Below are 21818 nucleotides of genomic sequence, written 5' to 3'. Positions count from 1 at the left end.
GTGCTAAGCTTCGTCTGATTAGGTTTCACTGCCGTAAGTTTCATATCTTGTCTCAAGATAATCAAGAGATATGCTTGACCAGTCACGTATCCCAGTCGCGCATTTCAGAGACTGTAACAAACACAAGCGAAGCGTGCCGCGCGATGAAACTTCACCTTGGCGCCAGGAGCTGATCAGCGACGCTTCGGACTACAACAACAACGGCGACCTGGACGAGGATGCATGGAAGGCGTCTCTAAAGGCCCACTCCGCGGGAGTCCTTATGGCCGATTTCGAGCTGGATATCGACTCGAACGCGGCGACATCCTTCAACGCCATGCGGTCCGCCCCTGGCGTCCCAAATTCGGCTCTCGCCCTGTACATTGCGTGGGAAGGCGCCCGGCGTCTGGTGAACGTAAGCAGCAGCAGCCACGGCCCTCGTCGCCAGGTGGCTTCGAGATGCTTGGCCCTGACGAACGCGGAGTACCATCACGCCGTGCGGGCGCCCTTCCTGCTCTCGGCTTTGAGCGCCGCCCGGCTGGCCGAGGTCAGCGCCATGGTGCGGGCCATTTCGCGCGAGTTGGTGGTGAGCATCAGCTACACCTACTGGCTACCGTACCAGGTGCGGACGAGTTTCGAAGAGAAGGTCCGCCGCATGCGCTGGATACTCGGCGTGGTGCCGTCCCTCCAGAACTGGAGTGACGTGGACAGGTATGGGTATTTCATTAATGTTTGGATATTCTAGCCTGTAACGGAGTGGATACCGAGAGACGGGACTAGCAGTAGGAAAGTGCCGATAACCCAGTGGACCGATGAGATAAGGAAATTTGGGTGGAAAGAATGAATTTGGACGGACAGCGCGGGCCAGGAGCCAATGGGAGAGGCATAAATAACCTGCCGCTACGTACACCTAAGTGAACTAGGAGCTTCTGCAGTTCATTTCCCCACCTGCATGCAGCACAACGGATGCTACAGTGTTCTCAACAATCGTATACCGCATCAGCGCGTGTAACTCACCGTGACTTCTACGGTGGCCAGCCGAAGAAACGGGTGACAGTAGGCGTTTGAGTGTTAGAAGGAGCCCGCCCCCCCTCATGGCAGGCGCAATTGAAAGGCCCCAACGCCCCTAGAAATGTTATTAACAGCGGAGCTGTTTAAGCTTGAGTTCCATCCGTGCCTGGCGTCGCTCAAACCTCGGCGCAGCAAAGTTGAGAGGAGGAAAATTCTGGTCCAACAATTCAGGGCAAGTGGCGATAAGGCAAGGAGCCGACGAGCACGTGTGGGGAGCGCGCGCCTCAAGAAAAAAAAAATAGCAGTGGCTTAGCTCGGCTATGCCAGGATATACGTAGCGCAAGCTAAAGTTCTGGTGGTTATTCTTAGGTTTCCCGGTTTTCTAGCATTACCTGATTATCATGCTTACTGCTGCAAAAGCGATTTCCAATCCAATACAATACAATCCAATTTAATCCAATTTAATTCAATCCAATCCAATACAATGTAATCCAATTCAATTCAATTCAATTCTATCCAATCCAGTCGCGGCGGCGGCGGCTCCGGCGCACCAGCTGTGCACCGTGAGACGTCACTACTCCTCGCGCATGCGCAGCACGGCTCTCCAGGAGCCACGCGAAGCTGCTCAACCTCGGCCAGTGTAGCTCACGCTACAAAAATGCTTCTCGTTGTCGGAATCGAACCTGGATTACTTGCGTTATGAAATCGGTGTCCATCCGATTGCGTTATCATCGCATTCGGGGCCCTCACCATTTCATTTGGGTTCGTAGCGCGGGCGTTGGCTTTGGACTTTGGCTGAGTTGAAGTGGACAGATGTTCGAGTGAGGAGGCGCGCGTCAAAGATTGGCTGGGCCTAGTCATGGCATAAGCTCTGACGTGCAGGTGTTCTCCTAGTTAAGAGAGACCGCGTGCGCTCGGCATCAGTGTCCGCTCTACCGATAAGATGGGCAGACCTAAAAAAAGCCAAGTTAAAGCTGGTGAAGACCACCAGCTCCGCTGTGTCCTCAGTCTTCGCTTCTCAATTGCGTACGTGGCAGATTTTTTTTTTTTTTCGAAAATCACATCCTTAGTGAGCCCTTTACGCCGTGATTGACACGTACTCCTGAAATTGAAAGGCTCTCTCATGAGTTACCCAATAATTGATGAATCATTATCAGTCAGGAACATAAAAGGCTTCATGCGGTTCATGCTCGTCAGACGGCTGCGGGCCTCGCGCAGACCAGAAATTTTACGACAGGCCGACCGTGAACCTTCAAAACCCTGTACATTGAAAGCTTGATTCTCTCATAATATTCAACGATACGGGGAAGCAAACATTATGATATGTATATCCCAAAAAGCTAACACCTTCTCGCGTGCTCTCAATGCCTCAAGCAAGCTCTAATGTTTCGGAGAAAGGGAATGCTGGCAACACATCACACCAGAGAGGGAAAGCCGCCTAGAAGCCATTTTTTCCGCGTGCAAGCCGAAACCGAAACCGCTACTATGTGAAATGAAAGCGTTGGTAGTAATGGATCTTGTCGATACCGTTAAGACCGTAACAGGCACTCCGACTAGAAGAGATGAAATAGTGCATCATCGCATTGATGTAAACACCCCGATGCAAGTGGGAGAACATTTCTATCGATTTGAGGCTGTGCACTGAACCATGAAAAAAATTCAACTTTTCAAAGTTTGGGGGTGGAACGCGCTGAAGCTGCACCTGGGCTATGAGGCACGCCGTAGCCAGTGCAGGGCTCCGGATTAATTTTTACCACCCGAAATCGGTAGGTAGTGAAAGTTCTCACGCGTCGACTGGAACAGTGGAGAGTTTTAGCATAGCGGCAAGCGTACGCTACGCTAGGGTCTACGGGTAGCGGAACCCGACTGCGCATGCGCGCGCGGGGCCTATAGTTCATCTCACAAGCTAGCTGCAGCACTGTGGAGGCTACATTGTTGTCCCCCTCAGGGCGCCTAACTCACCGCGAAGGAAGCGACAAAAGGCGCCGGGGCCGTGCGGTGCCACTTGCCGAGAGGGGAGAAGGGAGTGTCCTTTCAGGACCCCCTTCACGGCGGATTAGGCGCCCTCAGTGGGCGCACTATTGATAACAATGTAGCCTCCACAGTGCTGCAGCTAGCTTGTGAGATGAACTATAGCCAGGAGGGCCGTCCCTCACCGCAACGAATGCGCGGGATCGGCGAGGTGGGCCGCTCGTCCCCGCGGAAAGAATGCGCACCTACGCAGTCGGGTCCCGGTACCCGCCGACAGTAGCGTAGCGTACGCTTGCAGCTACGCTAAAACTCTCTATTGTTGAGATAGTGGCGCTGAGCTGCGCTCGAAAAAGCTCGGTGCGGCCTTGCGAGATGGCGCGTGCACCGAGGACTCCTGAATGTTGCGTATAGTGCACGGTTGTGTATAATGCACCGTAGAGGACACGGTTATGCCGTTCGGACTCGGTGTTGAAGCAAAGTGCCATTTAGGATGTCATTGGCTGTGCTAGGAGTGCGTGTGACCGATGTTGTTCTGCGAGGACGTTACGCTCGTGCGTTCGCATTTACGGCGAGGTTTGAGGTTGCTAAGTGATATGTGTCTTGACTAAATAAATTTCCTGCCAGCAGTTGTGCATGGATGTGGGTAAAGCTCGGAATAGACAACCCACGTAGATTTGCTGCCAGGTATTCTTCGCATCTACGTGTTTTCACGTGGTTATATTTATTATCTATATACCTAGCTCCTGACTGCGTGACGTTGCGCAGAGCGGGTCCGGTGCTTTGTTTAATTTCATTAGCGCTTGTAAATCCGTGATATAGTAATGCCTGTAGTGATATAGTATAGCCTGTAACCGGGGTTCCTGAAGTCTCAGCCGGCCACCAAGATCTATTTAAATGAGGTGGCGACACTATCGTAGTTGCGGGGGATATGGAAGAAGTTTATTTCCTCCATGACGGGATGCTCCTTCCTGCAGTTTTTTTTTTTCCTCCATGGAAGAAACTGTGGAAGTGTCAAAGCGACGTCTAGAGAGGTAGTGGCGCTATTATTTACACAGCCGGACAAAACTTTGAGGGACAGTTGAATGACTATCAGTTTCGAGCAGCGGGAAAGCTTGTTCTTTAGTTTTGTTTGTTGTTGTATAATTACTTTTTTTTTGCTATGCCACGGTGTGAAAGCCACAGCAGAGACCGCCCGCTACAAATGGAAAAACCCAATTCCATCCACCCATCCATCCATCCATCCACCTGTCCGGGCCACAGAAATACAAGTTTGGTTTATTCAAAAAACGGCATTGACCCAAGATCAATGATTCCATCAAACAACTAAATTAAATACCGCGGAAAACAGGTGCGGCAGTTGCGACTTACAAGCCACTTTCTCGCCGGGTCCTTATTCTGTCAGAGGGATTTGTTTGGCGACTGGCGGCCGCCGACCAAAATCACCTGCAGGCGACATGACGGCGCGATTTGCCTTTCTAGTTACGTTTGATCGTATTGCCTGGATGTCGATGTGCAGTTAAGACACTGCTTATAGTTTCCCTCTATCATGTAATTGCTGGCTTTGTGCAGTGCAAAATTTGGAAGGTTTCTACCTTTTTTTTTTTTGCATTTCTCGCTGAAAAAACGTCTTTCGTGGCAGCTAAGCGAGTTACCGAGGCTAGTTCTTTGAAATTAAGCGAGGTTATGATTTGCCTTCGTGGCCCCTTTTGGTGTACGGGGGAGCCTGGGGGAATCCCGCCTCCAAAGGACTGATCCCTGTGATGATGATGATGGCGATGATGGCGATGATGATGGCGTTGCCATGACGTACGTATTAATTTACGTGCGAAGGTAGGTACGGACAGTGTCTTGCATGGATCTCCAGCGCATATTCACCATATTTTAGGATCTAGAAAAACATATACTTAGCAGGAGTCGCGGCGTTTCTGCGTGCAGGTTCTACCGCCACTACCCATCCGCGACGGGAATTTTCGGGAGAGACTACCTGAGCGCGAGGAAGGAGCGCATGAGCCGGTATTTGGAGTCCCTGAAGAGCAAGGATGTCGACTCTAGGTTTGCCTTCACCGAATTCAACTCGAGGCCGGCTTACGTAGCCCCCAACACCGCGGTGCTGCCGGCCGCGTCACTGCTGCCTCCGCTGCTCAGCCTGCGGGACGCGCCCGAAGTGAACTACGGTTTGCTGGGCTCGGTAATGCTACAGACTATGCTGCACGCTTTCGACGAGGTCAACGGCTTGGAGAACGCAACGTGGGAAGCGAGCCGGGTGAAGGACTTCATACAACGGTATGGGCGTACAGATTCCTTGGCAGATCATAATTCTGAAAAAAAAAAAATGAAACCCTTCTTTTGAGGGAGAGGAGCGGTCGTAACTGGAGGTGCTAAATTTTTGGAAAAATTTGGTTCTCGAGTATACAAACGGTTCCTTAAAGTATTTTAAATCAAGCAGCTTCTTACTGTTGCCTGATAGACGATACGAATCAATAAGAACACATACTTACTAGAGGTCAACAAGTGTAGTGATAACTATATTCCTTTATATAGGCAACATAAATATATAAAATGAGAACTAAAACTCTCTTAACACGGGCAGCATACTGTGAAAAAAGCAAAACTGCATACGATGCAAACAGCAACACAACAACCCAACTACTACTATAAAAATAAATTCCGTCCGGCGGTCAAATGATATATAGCATAGCTTCCTGCAGAGAATACGCGCGAGATACCAATGTGAATATGTCTGAACTTAACAACTGTAGTCAGCTGTTGTAAACGTCAACATCGGCAGAAAATAGGTTATATATGTGTTGTGTAGCCTGAACAGGGGCCAGTACCTGTTACAAAAGCTAAAAGAAAAAAATGCGGTATTTTTATGCTATTAGCTGAACCCGAGAAAGAAGTTCACCACAGCTAAACTTCCCTAATCGCTCTATATTTTCTTAAGCGAATACATTAAGTTGCCGGCACAAACTACGCGAAGACCTTCAGCAGACTTAGCTCACGTATTTACAAAGAAACGCAAAAATTCTGTACCAACGCCTTACGAAGGGCCATAAATTACTACTATAAGATTTTCGTTGCATTTATATATACGCACCTGAGTTATGCGGCACGACGTAGTGGAGGAATAATGGACACTTTAGATCCCCTAGAATTTTTTAAGCGCGATGAAGAACACGGGTGTTCATGTTTTTGCGAAAATACCACCACTGCCTATGGTTTCCCGCCCTGTAAAGTTCATTTACTTTTGCTTACATTTTTAGTTGTTGCGTTGGAGCGCGACATCCGTGACGTGGGCGCTCGCTATCACCGGGATAGCTGAAGGTGTTCCGCGCAGAAATATCTGGGGGTCTCATGCGGCCACAGAACAGCGGTGGGCTCATAGACATCTTTTAAAAATGGTTTCAGGATCTCATGCAACGAGAGGACGCCGGGGTCCTGGTTGGCTGCGGCTGGCAGCGGCCGCAGAGTCATCAGCGTCTCTGTGGGCTCGCACGCGTTGTTCCGGGCGTTCCGCAAGGCTGCCAAGAGTGAACGCCACTCGAGAACCAAACACAAGCGTCCGAGCCGCAATCGGCTGTTCTTCATGAGCCGCTGTCTGCTCCTTTGCGCCGACAAGCACGGTCCTAACAAGGCGGACCACAGCTGCAACCGCCTAGTACGCCGATCGGCTGAATTCGCCCACGCCTTCGGCTGTCGTCAGCGGCTCCGGAATCTAACGCGCGACCGTTGCGATCTGTGGTAGCTGAATAAAGCCGCGAGTTACCGCGTATGGTTTGTATTAGCTGCTCAATGGATAATAAATTGATATAGCCCCATACAGTGAGATCTGATAGGCTGTCTTTGTTCCCATCTTTCGTCCTGTCCTTTTGGTATAGCAGCGTGGATTAGCACCGTGCAAGATTAGACAACATCCTTTGCGGACGGCCGGTACCACTAGTATCTGTATTGTCGTTGTTCTAACCTTACTTAATTTAAGTCATGTATTGCGTATTGCGTGGTACTTCGATCCTGTCTTCCCCCTTCCAGAACTAAGGCGTTCCCGCTTTATATACAGAAACTCTTCCCAACCATCCCGTATCTGAAGTAAGGCCGTCTTTCGATGTCACATTCTAAAATGTTTTTGGTGCCAAAGCGACACCTGGGCTCTGATGCGAGCCGTTAGTGAAGGGCTCCGGATCATTTTCACCACCAGGGGTGATCTATATGTGCGCCAAAATCTCGCCACACGGGCGTACGTTTTCGCTCTTCGCATCCACCTGAAAAACGTCGGCATACTTTCATGCCATAACACCGTAAGGTGATGGGACATAGTACTTTCGAGCGTTCGGCAAGGTTGCAAAAACTGTTTTACCTGACATATGATTACGGGGAATACTAATGCCTTCTGCCAAAGCCGACAGCCCCGAAGGCCTGGAATTTGTTTTGGTCTCGTATTTTCGCTGTTGTCGGTTACTAGCAGCTGGCTGTTCCCTTTGTTCGAAAGATTGCCGAATACAGAAGCTGACGCCTAGCTCCGACTCTTCGCGCTCCGCACAGGACCGGATTCGCAAGGAATGGGGCGGCGCCGGCACTGTTCCGTAGCGGTATCCAAAACTATACTTTTACTCATGCCTTGAGCTGTTGTTTGCGATTTTAAATCTATTATTATTATAAAACGTTACACACACGCAAAATGTAGTGCGGACAAGCATCAGACGTCAACCGAGCGCAAAGAAACAGCAGGGAGAGCAAGCCCGAGTGAAGCAGACGACAAATGCGAGAATCCCTAAGCCGACGTCACGGAGGCGCACTTCGCAGCGCCGCCCGTGGTCGCGCTCAAGCGACTCCTAGATAGGATATTTCCTACCCGAGCGCCCGTGGCTACTACATTGCCTTCACGAGTAGTCGGGGCTGGCCGTGTCGTCGGATGCAGTGTGCTTCACACGCGAAGCGACGGGCTCAAACAAATATGGAGGTGCCCCAAGTGGAGGACCGCTACGCTCTGCTAGATTCTAGTTCACTCTAGCTCTGCGTTTAGCAAATTTCTTGCTCGTTTTCCCGATTAACATTGTTGGCTACGACGACAGCTTAGTTAAGTAGGTAGATTTTGCGCGTGGTTAACAAGAAATCAAGCAAGCTGGAAAGCATGAAGCGCGGAAGTGCTCCTCACACACGCTGGTCGTGCACATAGCTTGGCAAAACTGGATGCCACTCACTCACACTTACTAAAAAAAAAGTATTTATCCTAACGCACTCACTTGCACTCGCACTCGCCAGTCCGCCCTCACCACGCGCACTCTCTCGCACTCACGCTCGCCACTCTGCCCTTACTACTCACACTCACTCGCGCTCATGCTGGCCACTCGTCCCCACCACTCGCACTCAGTCACGTTCACGCTCACCACTCCGCTCTCACACCTCACACCCACTCGCGCTCACGCTCACCCCTCTGCCCTCACCACTCGCACTCACTCCCGCTCACGCTCTCCACTTGTCCCCACCACTAGCACTCACTCGCACTTACGCTTGCCACTCGGGCCTCACTACTCGCACTCACTCCCGTTCACGCTCACCACTCGTCGTCACCACTCGCACTCACTCCCGCTCACGCTCGCCACTCATCCTCACCACTCGCACTCACTAACGCTCACGCTCACCACTCATCCCCACCACTCACACTCACTCGCGCTCACACTCACCACTCGTCACCACTCGCACTCACCCGCCCTCACGCTCACCACTCGCATTCGCCGCCTAGACTCCCTCGCACTCGCACTCACCGCTTGTAATGGCCACTCACACTTACTCGCAATCACAACTCGCTTCCTCCACTCACACGCACTCTCCACACCCATCACCCACTCACGCTCACTCACAACCACCGCTAATTCACATTCCAACTGACTGTTTTTTACAGCACGGGAGTTTTAACTTCGCCTTTATTGTAAACCACATAAATCGTTCCATTTCGCGCAGACCTTTTATGCGGCCCTATTGGCACCGACACCACTATGTTAGGTACGTGAAGCGAGAAAAAAAAATTGGGTGTTTTACGATATAAGCTTCACATTGGCTATGAGGCATGCCCCAAAACAATCATTAACTCCTACCAACTTGATCCAACTGACAAAAAAAAAAGCCTGTATTACGAGAATTAAAGCGCGAAGCTTTCTCCCGTGGAACCTGAGTCAAAGTCACAGTTTAAAACCGAAACTGATTCAACAGTGTTAGGATGGCGGGATCCTACTTCCGGCTTCCGAGCGGTGCGGTCGCAGAATGTCAGGCTCCGCCCAAGGAGCGGTTTTGGCGTAACAGTCTGCTGTTTCTTCAAACGATACCCAGGATTATCAAGTTATGCTGCCTCATCTACCATATGGACCATCTGCCCTCAACACAATTTTTTTGCACGCAGACGTCAAAGGAAGACCGTACAAGGTTGAAGATTTCCGCGATACGCTGGTTCGTTTGGCTTTGCTCCCCGAGGTTATCTCGTTGGGGGCATATCAGATGAACCATGTGTGGGCGGTTACGTTCAAGGATGCGGAAGGTGCGAAAAAGTTGATGGCCGCCGGGGAACTACTAGTGAAGGACCGTCGGTGCCTCGTCATCGACCCGAGGAACCAGGAGGTGCGCTTAAAGGTCCACTGCTGGGTGCTCCACCACGTCCCCGACGACGAAGTTCGGGCCGCCCTAGGGCCTTACGGAAAGGTAACCGACGTGGCTAGGGACCGGTGGCGTGTAAGGATGCAACGCTCAGTCGTCGACAACACGCCTGGTCACCCTCAGGTTGAGAGCGGGAGTCACCGTCGACGACATTCCGCACCAAGTATACGGGTCGCCGGAGAGCAAGCCCTGGTCGTCGTGCCCGGGCGAGCGCCCCTCTGTCTGCGTTGCCATCGGTGCGGACACATCAGGCGAGAGTGTAGAGTGTTACGCTGCGCTCTTTGTCGTCGCTTCGGCCACGACGATGTGTGCCTTCCTACGCTAATGTAGCCGGCTCACCGCAGGACACGGCGACGGCGTCGTTCGTCATGGACGAAGCCAAGGCTGAGGATGCCGCAAGGGGTGGGGACAACGATCAGGCGAAGGAGGTAACGCCCCCCGATCCATCTACTTCCCCGGCGGAAGACGGCAGTCATGCTGAGATAGTGCCTCCCAAGGAGAAGATGGACGAAACAACAAATGCGTTGGAGGCAGAAATGAAGGACGACGAGCAGTCAAGGGACGAGACAGTGGAGAGCGAGGACATGGAAGATGAGGGGGCGGCAGATTCGGGTGCGGCTACGAGCAAGCGGTCTTGGGAGCTCACCAGGGACAACACGCAGAGCGCAGGTTCTGCGAGTTCCGAGGAGCCAACACTGAAGGCGACCACACAATTCCGGCGGCCTTCGACCAAAACGAGGCCGAGTGTGACACCGGAACGACACAAAGGCAAGGCGTCACACACTTCGTCACACTCACAAGGCGTCACAAGGCGCCACACTCACGCAAGGCGTCACTCTCTCTGCTTCAGGTCGGACACTTCTGGGCATTCGTAAACTGTTTACGCTGTTTTCCACGAGTCTAAACTGTCGTTTTGCTAGCCGATATTCTTGCACAAGTTTGCCGACGTCTGTCTCACGTAGCCTGTAATGTGAGTTGCGCGAACGTGAAACTTCTGACCTGACGAGATACATGACCGAACGCTTAAAATGAGAGTTTATTACATAAACACGTTTATCGAAGGAACTTCGAGTAGTCGGAACTGAAAACCCATCCATTATTCACTCATCAAGCGCAAAAATAACTAGCGAGAAGCAGCGATTCAGCGATTCAGCGCCGAGTCCCAACATCACGCAGTTCGACGATATTGCTTTCCTGTTTCCTGCAATAAACAATGCTGTTAACGCTGTTTTGTTGATTGTATACGCTCCGCTTTGGCTTACTGCAGAAGCGCTCAACAGTAAGTTGTCGGTTAAAGCTCTGGGTAGATTAGAATTTATGAAAACACCAGAGACTTCTGGGTTACAAATGTGAAAAGGCTTTTATGTAGCAGTTTTTCGCCGCGCGCGCGCTTCTCACGTCGATAGTGTAGTGGATAAAGTGTCCGACTAGGCTGGCCGTAACGTTGGGCTGGCCCGGAGGCGCAAGTTCGAATCGCACACGGGGCACTTTTTTTTTTTTTTGCTTCAGCGATCTTGGGCCATTTCATACAAAAAAGATAAGATTCCGAAGGGAATTCGGGAAAAGAACGTGAAATTCAGCAGGGAAACTGTACAAACACCCAGTAGGTCTGAGGTCTGCTACAGATAGCTACAGTCTGCTGCAATGGTTGCCAGACAACTGAAGCGGTCACGACACCGCTCACGTGGATAGAAAACTGTTTTTTTTGGCAACGAATAAAGGATGCATTATTTTTAAAATATTGGGTTTGCAGCTTTGCAGAATATTATACACAAAGAACATTGAACCGCGTTGAACTCTCGAATGTACTTGACGTGACGTCATTCTAATTGCGCTGCCGACCGCCGGCGCGCGCATGGTCGCTTGCGATGCGCCTCAAAACGAGAATTTCAACGGCGCCTCCTAAATTCCAGAAGCAATGAATTGAGAAAATATTTGGGATTTATGTTCTTAAAAGGTCGTTCAAGCAGACAAAATTAATCAAAGACAAATGCATTTTCTTTTCACGACCCCTTTAAAGGGGTCGTGAAGAGATTTTCAAAAAAACTGTGTTGTGTGTGCGCTTATAACCATGGAACCTTGATAAACAAACAATGCATACCCGTTTCGTCGTCAGATATCGGGAAATAGGTAAATAAATGCAGTTACGGTTTCACCGAGGCTTTCCTCCTCAACTCGTGAAGTGACGTTTCAGTAAGTCAGTAAGCAGCCAATCACAGTTCTCCCTCGTCTGCACAATATGTCGGCATAGGGCGGGCTTGCAAAGGGTCAGATAAAGCTACAACATCGGCGCCATGATGAAACTCGCCCTGCAACTGAACGGGAGACGTCTGATCTCTGATACGACTGATCAACATGGTCGAACTTTCAGTCAACAACACCGGCGAGTGGCGCAGGCAGAAGTAACCACGTTTTATCTAAACTGGGCATTCGTAAACTGTTTACGCTGCTTTCCACGAGTCCAAACTGTCGTTTTGCTAGCCGATATTCTTGCACAAGTTTGCCGACGTCTGTCTCACGTAGCCTGTAATGTGAGTTGCGCGAACGTGAAACTTCTGACCTGACGAGATACATGACCGAACGCTTAAAATGACAGTTTATTACATAAACACGTTTATCGAAGGAACTTCGAGTAGTCGGAACTTAAAACCCACTCATTATTCACTCATCAAGCGCAAAAATAACTAGCGAGAACGATACAGCGCCGAGTCGCCGAGTCCCAACATCACGCAGTTCGACGATTGCTTTCCTGTTTCCTGCAATACACAATGCTGTTAACGCTGTTTTGTTGACTGTATACGCTCCGCTTTGGCTTACTGCAGAAGCGCTCAACAGTAAGTTGGCGGTTAAAGCTCTGGGTAGATTAGAATTTATGAAAACACGACAGACTTCTGGGTTACAAATGCGAAGAGGCTTTTATGCAGCAGTTTTTCGGCGCGCGCGCTTCCCACGGCAATAGTGTAGTGGATAAAGTGTCCGACTAGGCTGGCCGTTACGTTGGGCTGGCCCGGAGGCCGCAAGTTCGAATCGCACACGGGGCACTTTTTTTTTTTTTCCTTGAGCGGTCTTGGGCCATTTCATACAAAAAGATAAAATTCCGAAAGAGAATACGGCAAAAGAATGTGAAATTCGGCAGGTAAACTGGCTACAAACTGTACAAACACCCAGTAGGTCTGAGTTCTGCTGCAATGGTTGCCAGACAACTGAAGCGGTCACGATACCGCTCACGTGGATAGAAAACTGTTTTTTTGGCAACGAATAAAGGAGGCATTATTTTTAAAATATTGGGTTTGCATATTTGCAGAATATTATACACAAAGAACATTGAACTGCGTTGAACTCTGGAATGTACTTCACATGACGTCATTCTAGTTGCGCTGCCGACCGCCCGTGCGCGCATAGTCGCTTGCGATGCGCCTCAAAACGAGAATTTCAACGGCGCCTCCTAAATTCCAGAAGCAATGAATTGTGAAAATATTTGGGATTTATTTTCTTAAAAGGTCGTTCAAGCAGACAAAATTAATCAAAGACAAATGCATTTTCTCTTCACGACCCCTTTAAACTACCCAACAGACAGCCTTCCCGAACCTCCTCCATGGTCCTCCTTCCCAAACATATATAGTAATCGAGCGTATTCCTTACCACGTGCACCCTGCTCACAACTTGGCCTGCAGGCAACAACGAACGAAAGCATAAAACAAGCGCATAAATTGATTAAAACTTTGAATGGAGCGGCAATCTACTTTACGGACGCCAGTTTCGAGTTTACTTTAAGATGGTGCTATCGCCCTCCATAGCCCTACCCGGTCCGTAGACACCATCGTCCACTTCAAAAAACGTCCCAACTTGTACAACCCTCGAAGAATTCTCCATAGCCGCCGCCGTCGAATATGCCCTCAAAGTCGAACCCCCTTCCAGCCCAATTTTCGTGTTTAGTGACTCGAAGGAGGCGCTACGAAATATTTCTCGGCACACCACACACCCTCATACCTCTGACACCCTAAACTGCGCCCTTCGCGTCCATCCTCCCCACAAGATAACGCTGGTATGGGTCCCCGGCCACACCAAATTGGACGGCAATGCTCGAGCACACGCGCTTAACCGAGAACTTTCCCCAGGTCCGTCAATGTTGGGGCCAAACGTGTACCACCCTGGCACTCAAAAGATTTTACAACATCAGGCACGCCGAGAGCGCGCTACGGGCAAGTAGGTAGTGTTTCCCGGTCCCCCACCCCACCCTCTCCTGTGAAGACGTATCTGTGTATCAGAAAACGCAAACCTCCTCTCTTCTCACTTCGCCCCGTACCCACTACATACAAGGCATCCTCTCGCGTCCCACTTCTGCCCTTCCTACCCATCAGTACGACACCTTTACTGGGAGTGCCATCCACCAGACCTACCACCACACATGCGTTTCCGCATCGCTTCCTGGGAGGACTGGTTGAATCCGGGTTCTGGCATGGATGTCAAGTCGACGCAAGAATTCCTGGCGGCCAACTGCATTCGTGTTAGGGAGGACCTTTGGGAGTTCTACGGACCAGCGGTTTCCTAATGAAGATACTGTGGCACGACGGCCCGAACTAGGGCTGTTTAGAGAAATAATCTCTCTCTCTCTCTCTCTCTCTCTCTCTCTCTCTCTCTCTCTCTCTCTCTCTCTCTCTCTCTCTCTCTCTCTTTCTCTCTCAGCATTAGTTGTTTTTTGTTGCCCGGAATAAACCGGTGATTTATGTTTCGTGCGGGTTGGTGCCGCTTCTTCGGACGGGGTCAGGCTTGCGAACCCTTTTGGCTACTCCGTGTTTGTGCTTGCCACCTAGCGGCCGTCGCGAGAATCGCCCTAATCAGGTCCGGTTGTGGACTTCCCCATGGCGCAGCACGCTTGTTTCACGTCGTAACTGCGTAGTTGTCATGATATTGCCGAAAGAAGACCCAAAGACGATAAAGCGGACGTGTAAGGTGCTTTATTGCGTCCCCTTCAGTGTGACCGCACGATTGAAGTGCAAATTTTACCGCTTCCCGCGATAAGCAGACGTCACGCCTCGCAAGGTGCTGTGGACACAGAACTTACGGATTGGAAAAAAAGTGACGCCCACCATTCAAGTTTGCCCAAAGCACTTCACTCTAAACGACAACTACGTTTCAGGTCAGCAGCAACTTGCTTTTTTAAACTCGGAGCGTTTCTTAGTCGCACGATGCCCCTCGACCGTCGGCGGCGGCGTCCACACGCTCACTGCGCATGCGCGTCGCGGCGAGGCGCAGGTGCGCGTCTCTCCCCCGTACCCTCCTCGCTCTCAAAAACAGGTGCAGCGGTGCGTGAGGAGCGAGTCTGCGCGCGCATGCGCACCTGTACCCCTCGCTCGGCGTGCTGAGTAACAGGTGTGCACGTGATAGCGGCGTGCTAGCGGCGTGCCAGCTGCGTGATAGAGACGTGCTAGCGGCGTGCTGTACACGTGATAGGGGCGTGCGAGCAACGTGACAGCTGCGCGATAGCGGCGCGGAGGGTCGAGTGCATGTATACGGAAGTGTGCGCATGCGCGTCTCTCCCCGTGCTCCTCTCCCTCGAACGCGCGTGGCGGGTATATAAAGCGGAGGAGCGCGGTGCGGAAATCAGTCAAGCGCGTCTTTGTTTGACTTTCGCTTGACTTGACCCCTGCTTGACTGGTGTTCCATTCACTACCACCCCACCACCACCCCCCAAACACTAACGTTAACGCAATACACCCACCCCCTACACGACGCATTTACTCGAGTCCCCCCTCGTGGGGAGATGGGCCCAATTTTCATTGTGATGAAGCCGCATTGCATGCGCGCGGCGTACTTCCTGTCGACGCGCTTCCCCCATGTGCTCTGCTCGAACATGTACCTGCCCTTTTCATATATCTGCTAGGTGCTAAAGGTATCTGTTAGGTGCTAATACTGTCAAGATACATGTTTGAAATGAAGCCTTGATTTTAATTAGCTTGGAGCATGTTTTTTACTTCGCGCTTGAAGCAGTTCCTCAAGCGCGCATCTGAGCGGCCGCCCCGCGCGCAGCTCGACGTACTTGATGGTCAAGTCGGTGAATTGCAGTACTCCCGCATGTTCGACAGCTCCAAGCAGCTAGCGCACGACGTTATCTTATCGGCGCACGCTGTGTCGCCTCTTTGTTTACTCTTATCGCACGTGAAATTCCAGTTTAGTCGTTTCCCGGAAGCACGTTGTGCATGTTCCAAACACCCGCAGTGATCCTCGCGCCTGTTAATCAATTAGTACGACTTCGTAGTTATTATCAATTAGCGAACCTTGCGGGCGGCTGCAAATCAAAGTAGTCAAAATTGGGTTTCAAAGCGGATAATCATGACATTTCGCGAAAAAAAATGTACCGGAAAATTAACGTGCGCCCCGAATGTAGAGCAATGTAAAACCCAGCCCGACTGCATAGAACTTGACTTCACCCGCAGCTATCCAATGCCCTAAACATTACACCACCGCGTAAGATGCACACTTCTTATCCACCACCCGTTTATTATCCAGCTTATTATCCAGTTTATCCAGCACCCGTAAGTTGCATGCTGCCATTGCTGTCATGAGAAGCCAAATATTTTCTGCAAAGCGTTTACAGCAATTCGATGTAAACCAAGTTGTTAAACGGATATGTGCAACGGTTTGCATTTAAATTTGCGTGTTTTCGTGGCATATGCTAATGATATTCTGAACTGGGTTTTCAGGATACGAATCGAAGAGGAAGGTACCAAAGAAAACAGCAGTTCCAAGTCAGGACATGCCAAAATCATCAACCCATGATGCAGTGAAAGCTGCCCGACATGAACTGCTGAGCGCAGAAAGGCGGCTACGAATGAAGCGGTCCACCATCCACCACTGTAAGCAAACGTTGAAAACCCTCCTCTAAAAACGCACACAGTACTCATTTTGTTCGACCTTTCTTGAAATTAGGGTAGGTAGACGTCTACAGCCGTATCATGCAGCTCAGGAATTCTTGACACGCCACTGATCACCAATGCTGGCACTTGTGCTGTCCAGATGACACAACAATGCTCATTTTCTATGCCATTTTAACCAACATCATTATTCGAGCCAGCCAATCAGCGGTATTACCATTTTCCAAAAGGAAGGAGGGTATATTGGAGCACCAATTTCTTCCAGCTTGTGTCACAAGTTAATCACCACACCCAACAGCAAGCGTTGCAAGTCGTGGCACCAAAAGAGTTGGCACCTTTCTGCACACTATAGGTCTTTGGCAGTGTCAAGCCTCCAGCCAACAATTCCGAGTCCAGAGCCAACAAGGGAAACAAATTTAGGCAATTACACCATGGTGATATGACCAACAGTAACATCTGTTGGCATACTTCTGTGGGATTATGATGTTTATCGGGGGGGGAGGGGGGGGGGCAAAATCTTGTTCAGCACACCCTAAACTTGACACTTTAAAATGAGTAGAAGAATCCGGGGCTCGGAAACGTGCCAGGTCGATATATGTGGGTATTAATCGGGGGCACACGACCTTTCAGACCTCCTAGTAAGACATTACCATTCTTTTGTTGCCTATGTGAATATGCCACGTGTTCCAGCATGGGTATGAAGCAGCAGCAGCATGTATTCTTGCATTGCTGTTTCCATTTCTAGGGAAATATAGCAGAAACAATGAATATTTATTCAGCCACATATGCCCTAAAACAGGCCGCACATACACGAAAAATTCGCAGCTTTAACAGGTTATGAGCAAAAGCTTGTGGGTGGGTGGTCACGTTTGCTGCTGAGAAGCAGAGGGACCGGAATTCAAAACCCAAAATTTTCAAGTCGCTAAAAGAACCTTTTTTTTATCTGCTCGGCCAAGTGTAACACATAATATAATATTAGATACAGACATCGTGATACCCACAGACAAGCCAAGAAAAGAAGGCCCTCTCATAATACGCTACCGACGGTTGTGACAAAAATGACCAGACAGGCACTTATCCACAGTTTGGGTATGTCAGCCATTTCATCATTATGCTCTGTATATATAATGTGATGATTCGTTGCACAAAATAGGTTGCCAGTGAGCTTCTGTCCTGTAGTATTAAGTGTGGAGCACTTTAGGGGCCCGGCGTGTCTTTGTGACAAAATTTCCTGATTGGTTGAGAAGGAGAACGCTGCAAAATCTCCAAATGCCAAGGACCCCAAAGATATGTTTGGTCCGACCGTCTAATCCGCCTTTACTGACCCGCTTTTTCCTGTAATCCCAATTATTCAACACACTAGTCCCACTATAATTCCCATTAGCTCATTCACTCACCTAATTAATCCACCCCAGTCTACCCGCTAACCCGCATTAATCGACTTTGATACATCCGCCTCTTAAGTTTAAGGTTGAGCAGATTCAAGATAACATGAAAATGCTATCAAATATACTTTAAAAGTGGAAATTAGGATCCCCATTTTTTATATCTCATGTTCTCTTAGAGCAGTAACCAAAGAACACAACGGCACTGTATACAAGAAAAAGTGACGTTAATTTTTAGAACTGCGAGTGTTTGTGTCTCAGTGCTTTTTTTATATAACTGCCCATTCAAACTAAAATACCTAAGTGAAAGATATGGATTTATTGTTGATGGTGTCCCTGAAGGCCTTCAGAAACGAACAGGGATGCATGCGAATTAACAACACATTGAAAACTTTACCCGATTTTAAACACCATGCAGATAGAAACCATGAAGAATATTCCATGATATGTTGCCTCGGAATATGCGTTCTAACTTAAGTTATGCTAAATGTAAAAGATAATTGGGAGAGATGGGCAGTTCCTAACGCAAACTGTTACGGACAACTTTACATTAAATTGAGGGCAACAATTAGAAGGGAACATGATGGGCCTTGGGAACTGCAGATATTGCAAAATATTTCATGGTGCTGTCTGGCGAGTGGCAAAATATCTTCACACGCAAGGTAGGGTACCGAAATGGAAAACTAGAAATCACATTTTTGAGGCCCCGGAACCGGTTCGGAGGGGTTCCTTCGATTCGTTCCGGTTCGGGTTCAGTTCCAAAATGGCGGAAAGAATACGGTTCCGGTTCCGGTCGACACCCTGCTTTTAACTGCACATCACGCCATCAATACGAGCGTAAAGGCAGCAAACAAAACACTGGAAGTGTTCTTATTTTCCTGTTTCTTCCGACCCATATATTTTTATGCAGTTAGCGGCCACACTGGATCATTATTTACGAGGCTATGGTGAATCTCTATCACAGCCCGAACAGTGGTAGTTAAAACTACACGACTTACCTGTCCCCGTGGGTGAGAGCCGCATGCAGAAAGGTGCTTGCACTTCTCTGACAGCCCTGGCGCGCACGAGCACTGCCCTTCCACGATTCTTGGGTCGATAAAAAGGCAGCTTGTCTTGATCGAAATGTGATGCAGTTCCTCGGTCACACCTGACCTTTGCATGCACATAGCGGCGATCTGAGCTGTTTTCAGCGCTACGATCTTTGGCGGGCCCGATCAAGGTCGTCGGCTGAAATCATGTGCTCTTTCTCGCCATAACAACGCGAATAAACGCTGCAGTAAGAATTTTAGTATATATGGCAGCAAGCGAAACTGCGACGGCGGACCTGTTTTGCGGCGCCATGTTGTTTGTTTTGACTGATGTTGCCAGACTGCGTCGCGGAACTCGGATTTGCGAATAGCTTCGCTAAAAGCCGATGAAGGGACTTCAAGCTTCACTCGTGAAGGAGATTCATTCACCCTTTTTTCACTACAAGGCTAAAGCCGATCATTTCAATATTCTGAAATAAATTTGTTCACTGAATTTCTGCATGAAATTCTCTCTCTCTCTCTCTCTCTCTCTCTCTCTCTCTCTCTCTCTCTCTCTCTCTCTATCTATCTATCTATCTATCTATCTATCTATCTATCTATCTATCTATCTATCTATCTATCTATCTCTCTCTCCATGTCCAGGCATCCAGTCGTGCGATCGTGAGTGCCATTATGAAGGAGGGGAAGGACCGGCAGCTGGTTTAATATTTGATGAACAAAAGGATGAAATCGATAGCGTGTATGACGGCGTAGGGCTCGGCTTCAAGTGGTGTTGCATGAGGATTATGAACAGTACGTATTGGAGCCTCATACCAGCGGGAGGTCAGGGGAGTTCTATGGGGGGCCTAAGTTGGGTCATTTCCTGGGGTGCTTCTTCTCAGGAAGAACGCAGTGTGTTTAATGCGGGCATGTCGCGCATGGCGGGGTATGGGATGAGAGGCTTACAAGGGTCGTTGTCATGAAGGTAGCAGAGTTGAAAAGGTGGGGAATGGATCGAGGTAACGGAGCATCCCATGCAATAAAGGAGTTGAAGCTTATAGGCCTGGCCGTCTAAGAAGGCATAACTGACCTGTTCCTGAATTATGTTTTGAAATGCAGGGGAGGAACAGCAGCTTGAATTTGGACGATCCCGATATGCTTAGAGAGTCCATGTGCACTGATGGTGCGAAGAGCGGCCCGGAGTAGGTTGCGAAGTGCACGGGCGTGTGTGCGATTATGATTGTAGGTTTGGGCGCCGTATATGGAGGCATTAATGGCCACACCCCGGGCAAGCGTTTGGGTGGCCAGCGAACAATATTTGTTTGAAAGGTGGTGCATGGTGTTCAGCATAGCTTCCCATTTTTCTTCAAATTGGTGGGCTGTTTTTTGTGCCCAGTTAGTACTCGCGAGTAAGCGTATGGGGTTTAGGGATGCTGCAGTCTCCACGTAAGCTAATGTAATTTAGGAGGGTGGGTGATTTGAGGGGGGTTTATTACTGAAAAAAAAATTACTCTTGTCAGAGGCGAGTTCAAGGCCAAGGGAGAGCAGAGATTTCTCGAGGCTCACAGAAGCCGCTGTCGAGCGCTGTTTGCATGGCCTTCGAGGAGGCGCAGTTCTTCGATTCAGTCCAGACAGTGACACCGTCTTCGTAGATGTAGAGCAAACGGGTATAGAATTTTTTTTAGGTTTCGGGCTACTCTGGTCATCGTTAGATTAAATAGAGCAAGGATTGATCCCGAGAGAAAACGAAGGGGGAATGGGGGAAAAAAAAGGGGGGGGGGGGTCTGTTAAGTTCGGGCTCCGCATGTAATTAATGAAGGCCGCCGGTGGCCCATGTATTGGCGTCGCCTCCGCTGGTAGCTACGATCCCGTGTCCCTTTCATGTAGCCGCACGGACGCCAAGTTCGGAGACGCGGAAAGCGTGTGTTGTGCCCGTCCTTTTGTGTGTCAAAGGACGGGGGCGATTAGCCTGCGTCGCAGGTGGCTGGGTCATTCGGCATAACAAGCTGACGGGAAGCCAGGTTATCCTATCTCTTAGTGTTGAAAGCGCGCGCAATGTAAGTTTGGAAATCTTCGACTCCGGCGGCGGCGTGGGTCATTGACGGGTCAATCGCCTCGGAGACCACCGAGTGGGCCTGAAGCGCGTCGTCAGGAATAACCCGGTTGTTCAGCATATTTTCCGCACTCCTGAACCAGGCGGGCACTAGATCGTCTGAGTCTGGCATTGGGGCGAGAACCGCTCTCATTTCTTCGGCATACCGTCCCAATTTAAACCTGCCATCACACTCGCGCTCGCCACTGCCCCGTTGTTTCAACCTTTCGAGCTCAAGTTGCAGCTCCAATACCTTGAGTGTTAGCTGTTGCACATCCGCCGGTGCGGGTGTAGCCGTCTCCCTTGCCACTGCGGCATTGTCTGCCGTTTGTTGCAGCGTTACGGCATTATCCTCATCCGTAACTACAGCATCCCTGGGGTTCTCAGTGTTCGATGCCCCACCAGGATTTTCGTCATCCAGTCTCCTATTCGCTCCTGCCTTCTCTGATCCTGCACGGGTGGTCGCTACCATGGGGCCCCCGGAGGAAACAGAATAGGGGCCTACCTGGATTCAATGCGCTGACTGCGTTGCGGCAGTCTCTGTCGTCGGCGCCTCGGCGTCGATGTCACGCTCGGCGACCCGTCGTCATGGCGTCCGCCGCAAGGTCTCCGGAGCGTCTCCCTTCTCGTTTTGAGCCAGAGCTCCCGAGGCTTTCCGCTGAGGTGTCGCCCCGTTGATGAACCGCGGCTTCCGCCGGCCTGGGCCGGAGCCCACGAGGCCTCCCGCTGAGGTGTCGCCTCGTTGAAACCACCGGCTTCTGCCGCCCTGGGCCGAAGCCCACGAGGCCTCCCGCTGAGGTGTCGCCCCGTTGATGAACCGCGGCTTCCGCCGGCCTGGGCCGGCGCCCACGAG

At 50.2% G+C, this 21818-nt stretch overlaps 1 protein-coding gene across 2 annotated transcripts; it reads left to right on the top strand.

Moving 5' to 3' along the window:
• The first annotated feature begins 230 nt into the window (after nucleotides 1-230).
• LOC144152600 (endothelin-converting enzyme homolog) lies at nucleotides 231-16459 on the top strand. Of its 2 annotated transcripts, none has more exons than XM_077683931.1 (3): nucleotides 231-690; nucleotides 4897-5244; nucleotides 16311-16459. In XM_077683931.1, the coding sequence occupies exons 1-3, from the start codon at nucleotides 263-265 to the stop codon at nucleotides 16384-16386; spliced, it is 852 nt and encodes a 283-aa protein (XP_077540057.1). In that variant the 5' UTR covers nucleotides 231-262; the 3' UTR covers nucleotides 16387-16459. The 2 variants fall into 2 exon arrangements, with proteins under 2 accessions (XP_077540057.1, XP_077540047.1); XM_077683921.1 differs by lacking the exon at nucleotides 16311-16459 and adding an exon at nucleotides 6370-6982.
• Nucleotides 16460-21818: the final 5359 nt, after the last annotated feature.

This window comes from Haemaphysalis longicornis, unplaced genomic scaffold (assembly GCF_048455015.1).
Source record: "Haemaphysalis longicornis isolate Haplotype H1 unplaced genomic scaffold, Haemaphysalis longicornis Haplotype H1 scaffold_1, whole genome shotgun sequence".
NCBI classification, from domain to species: Eukaryota; Metazoa; Arthropoda; class Arachnida; order Ixodida; family Ixodidae; genus Haemaphysalis; species Haemaphysalis longicornis.
Note: the sequence above shows the minus strand (reverse complement) of the source record. Positions and strands in the feature narration are given on the sequence as shown.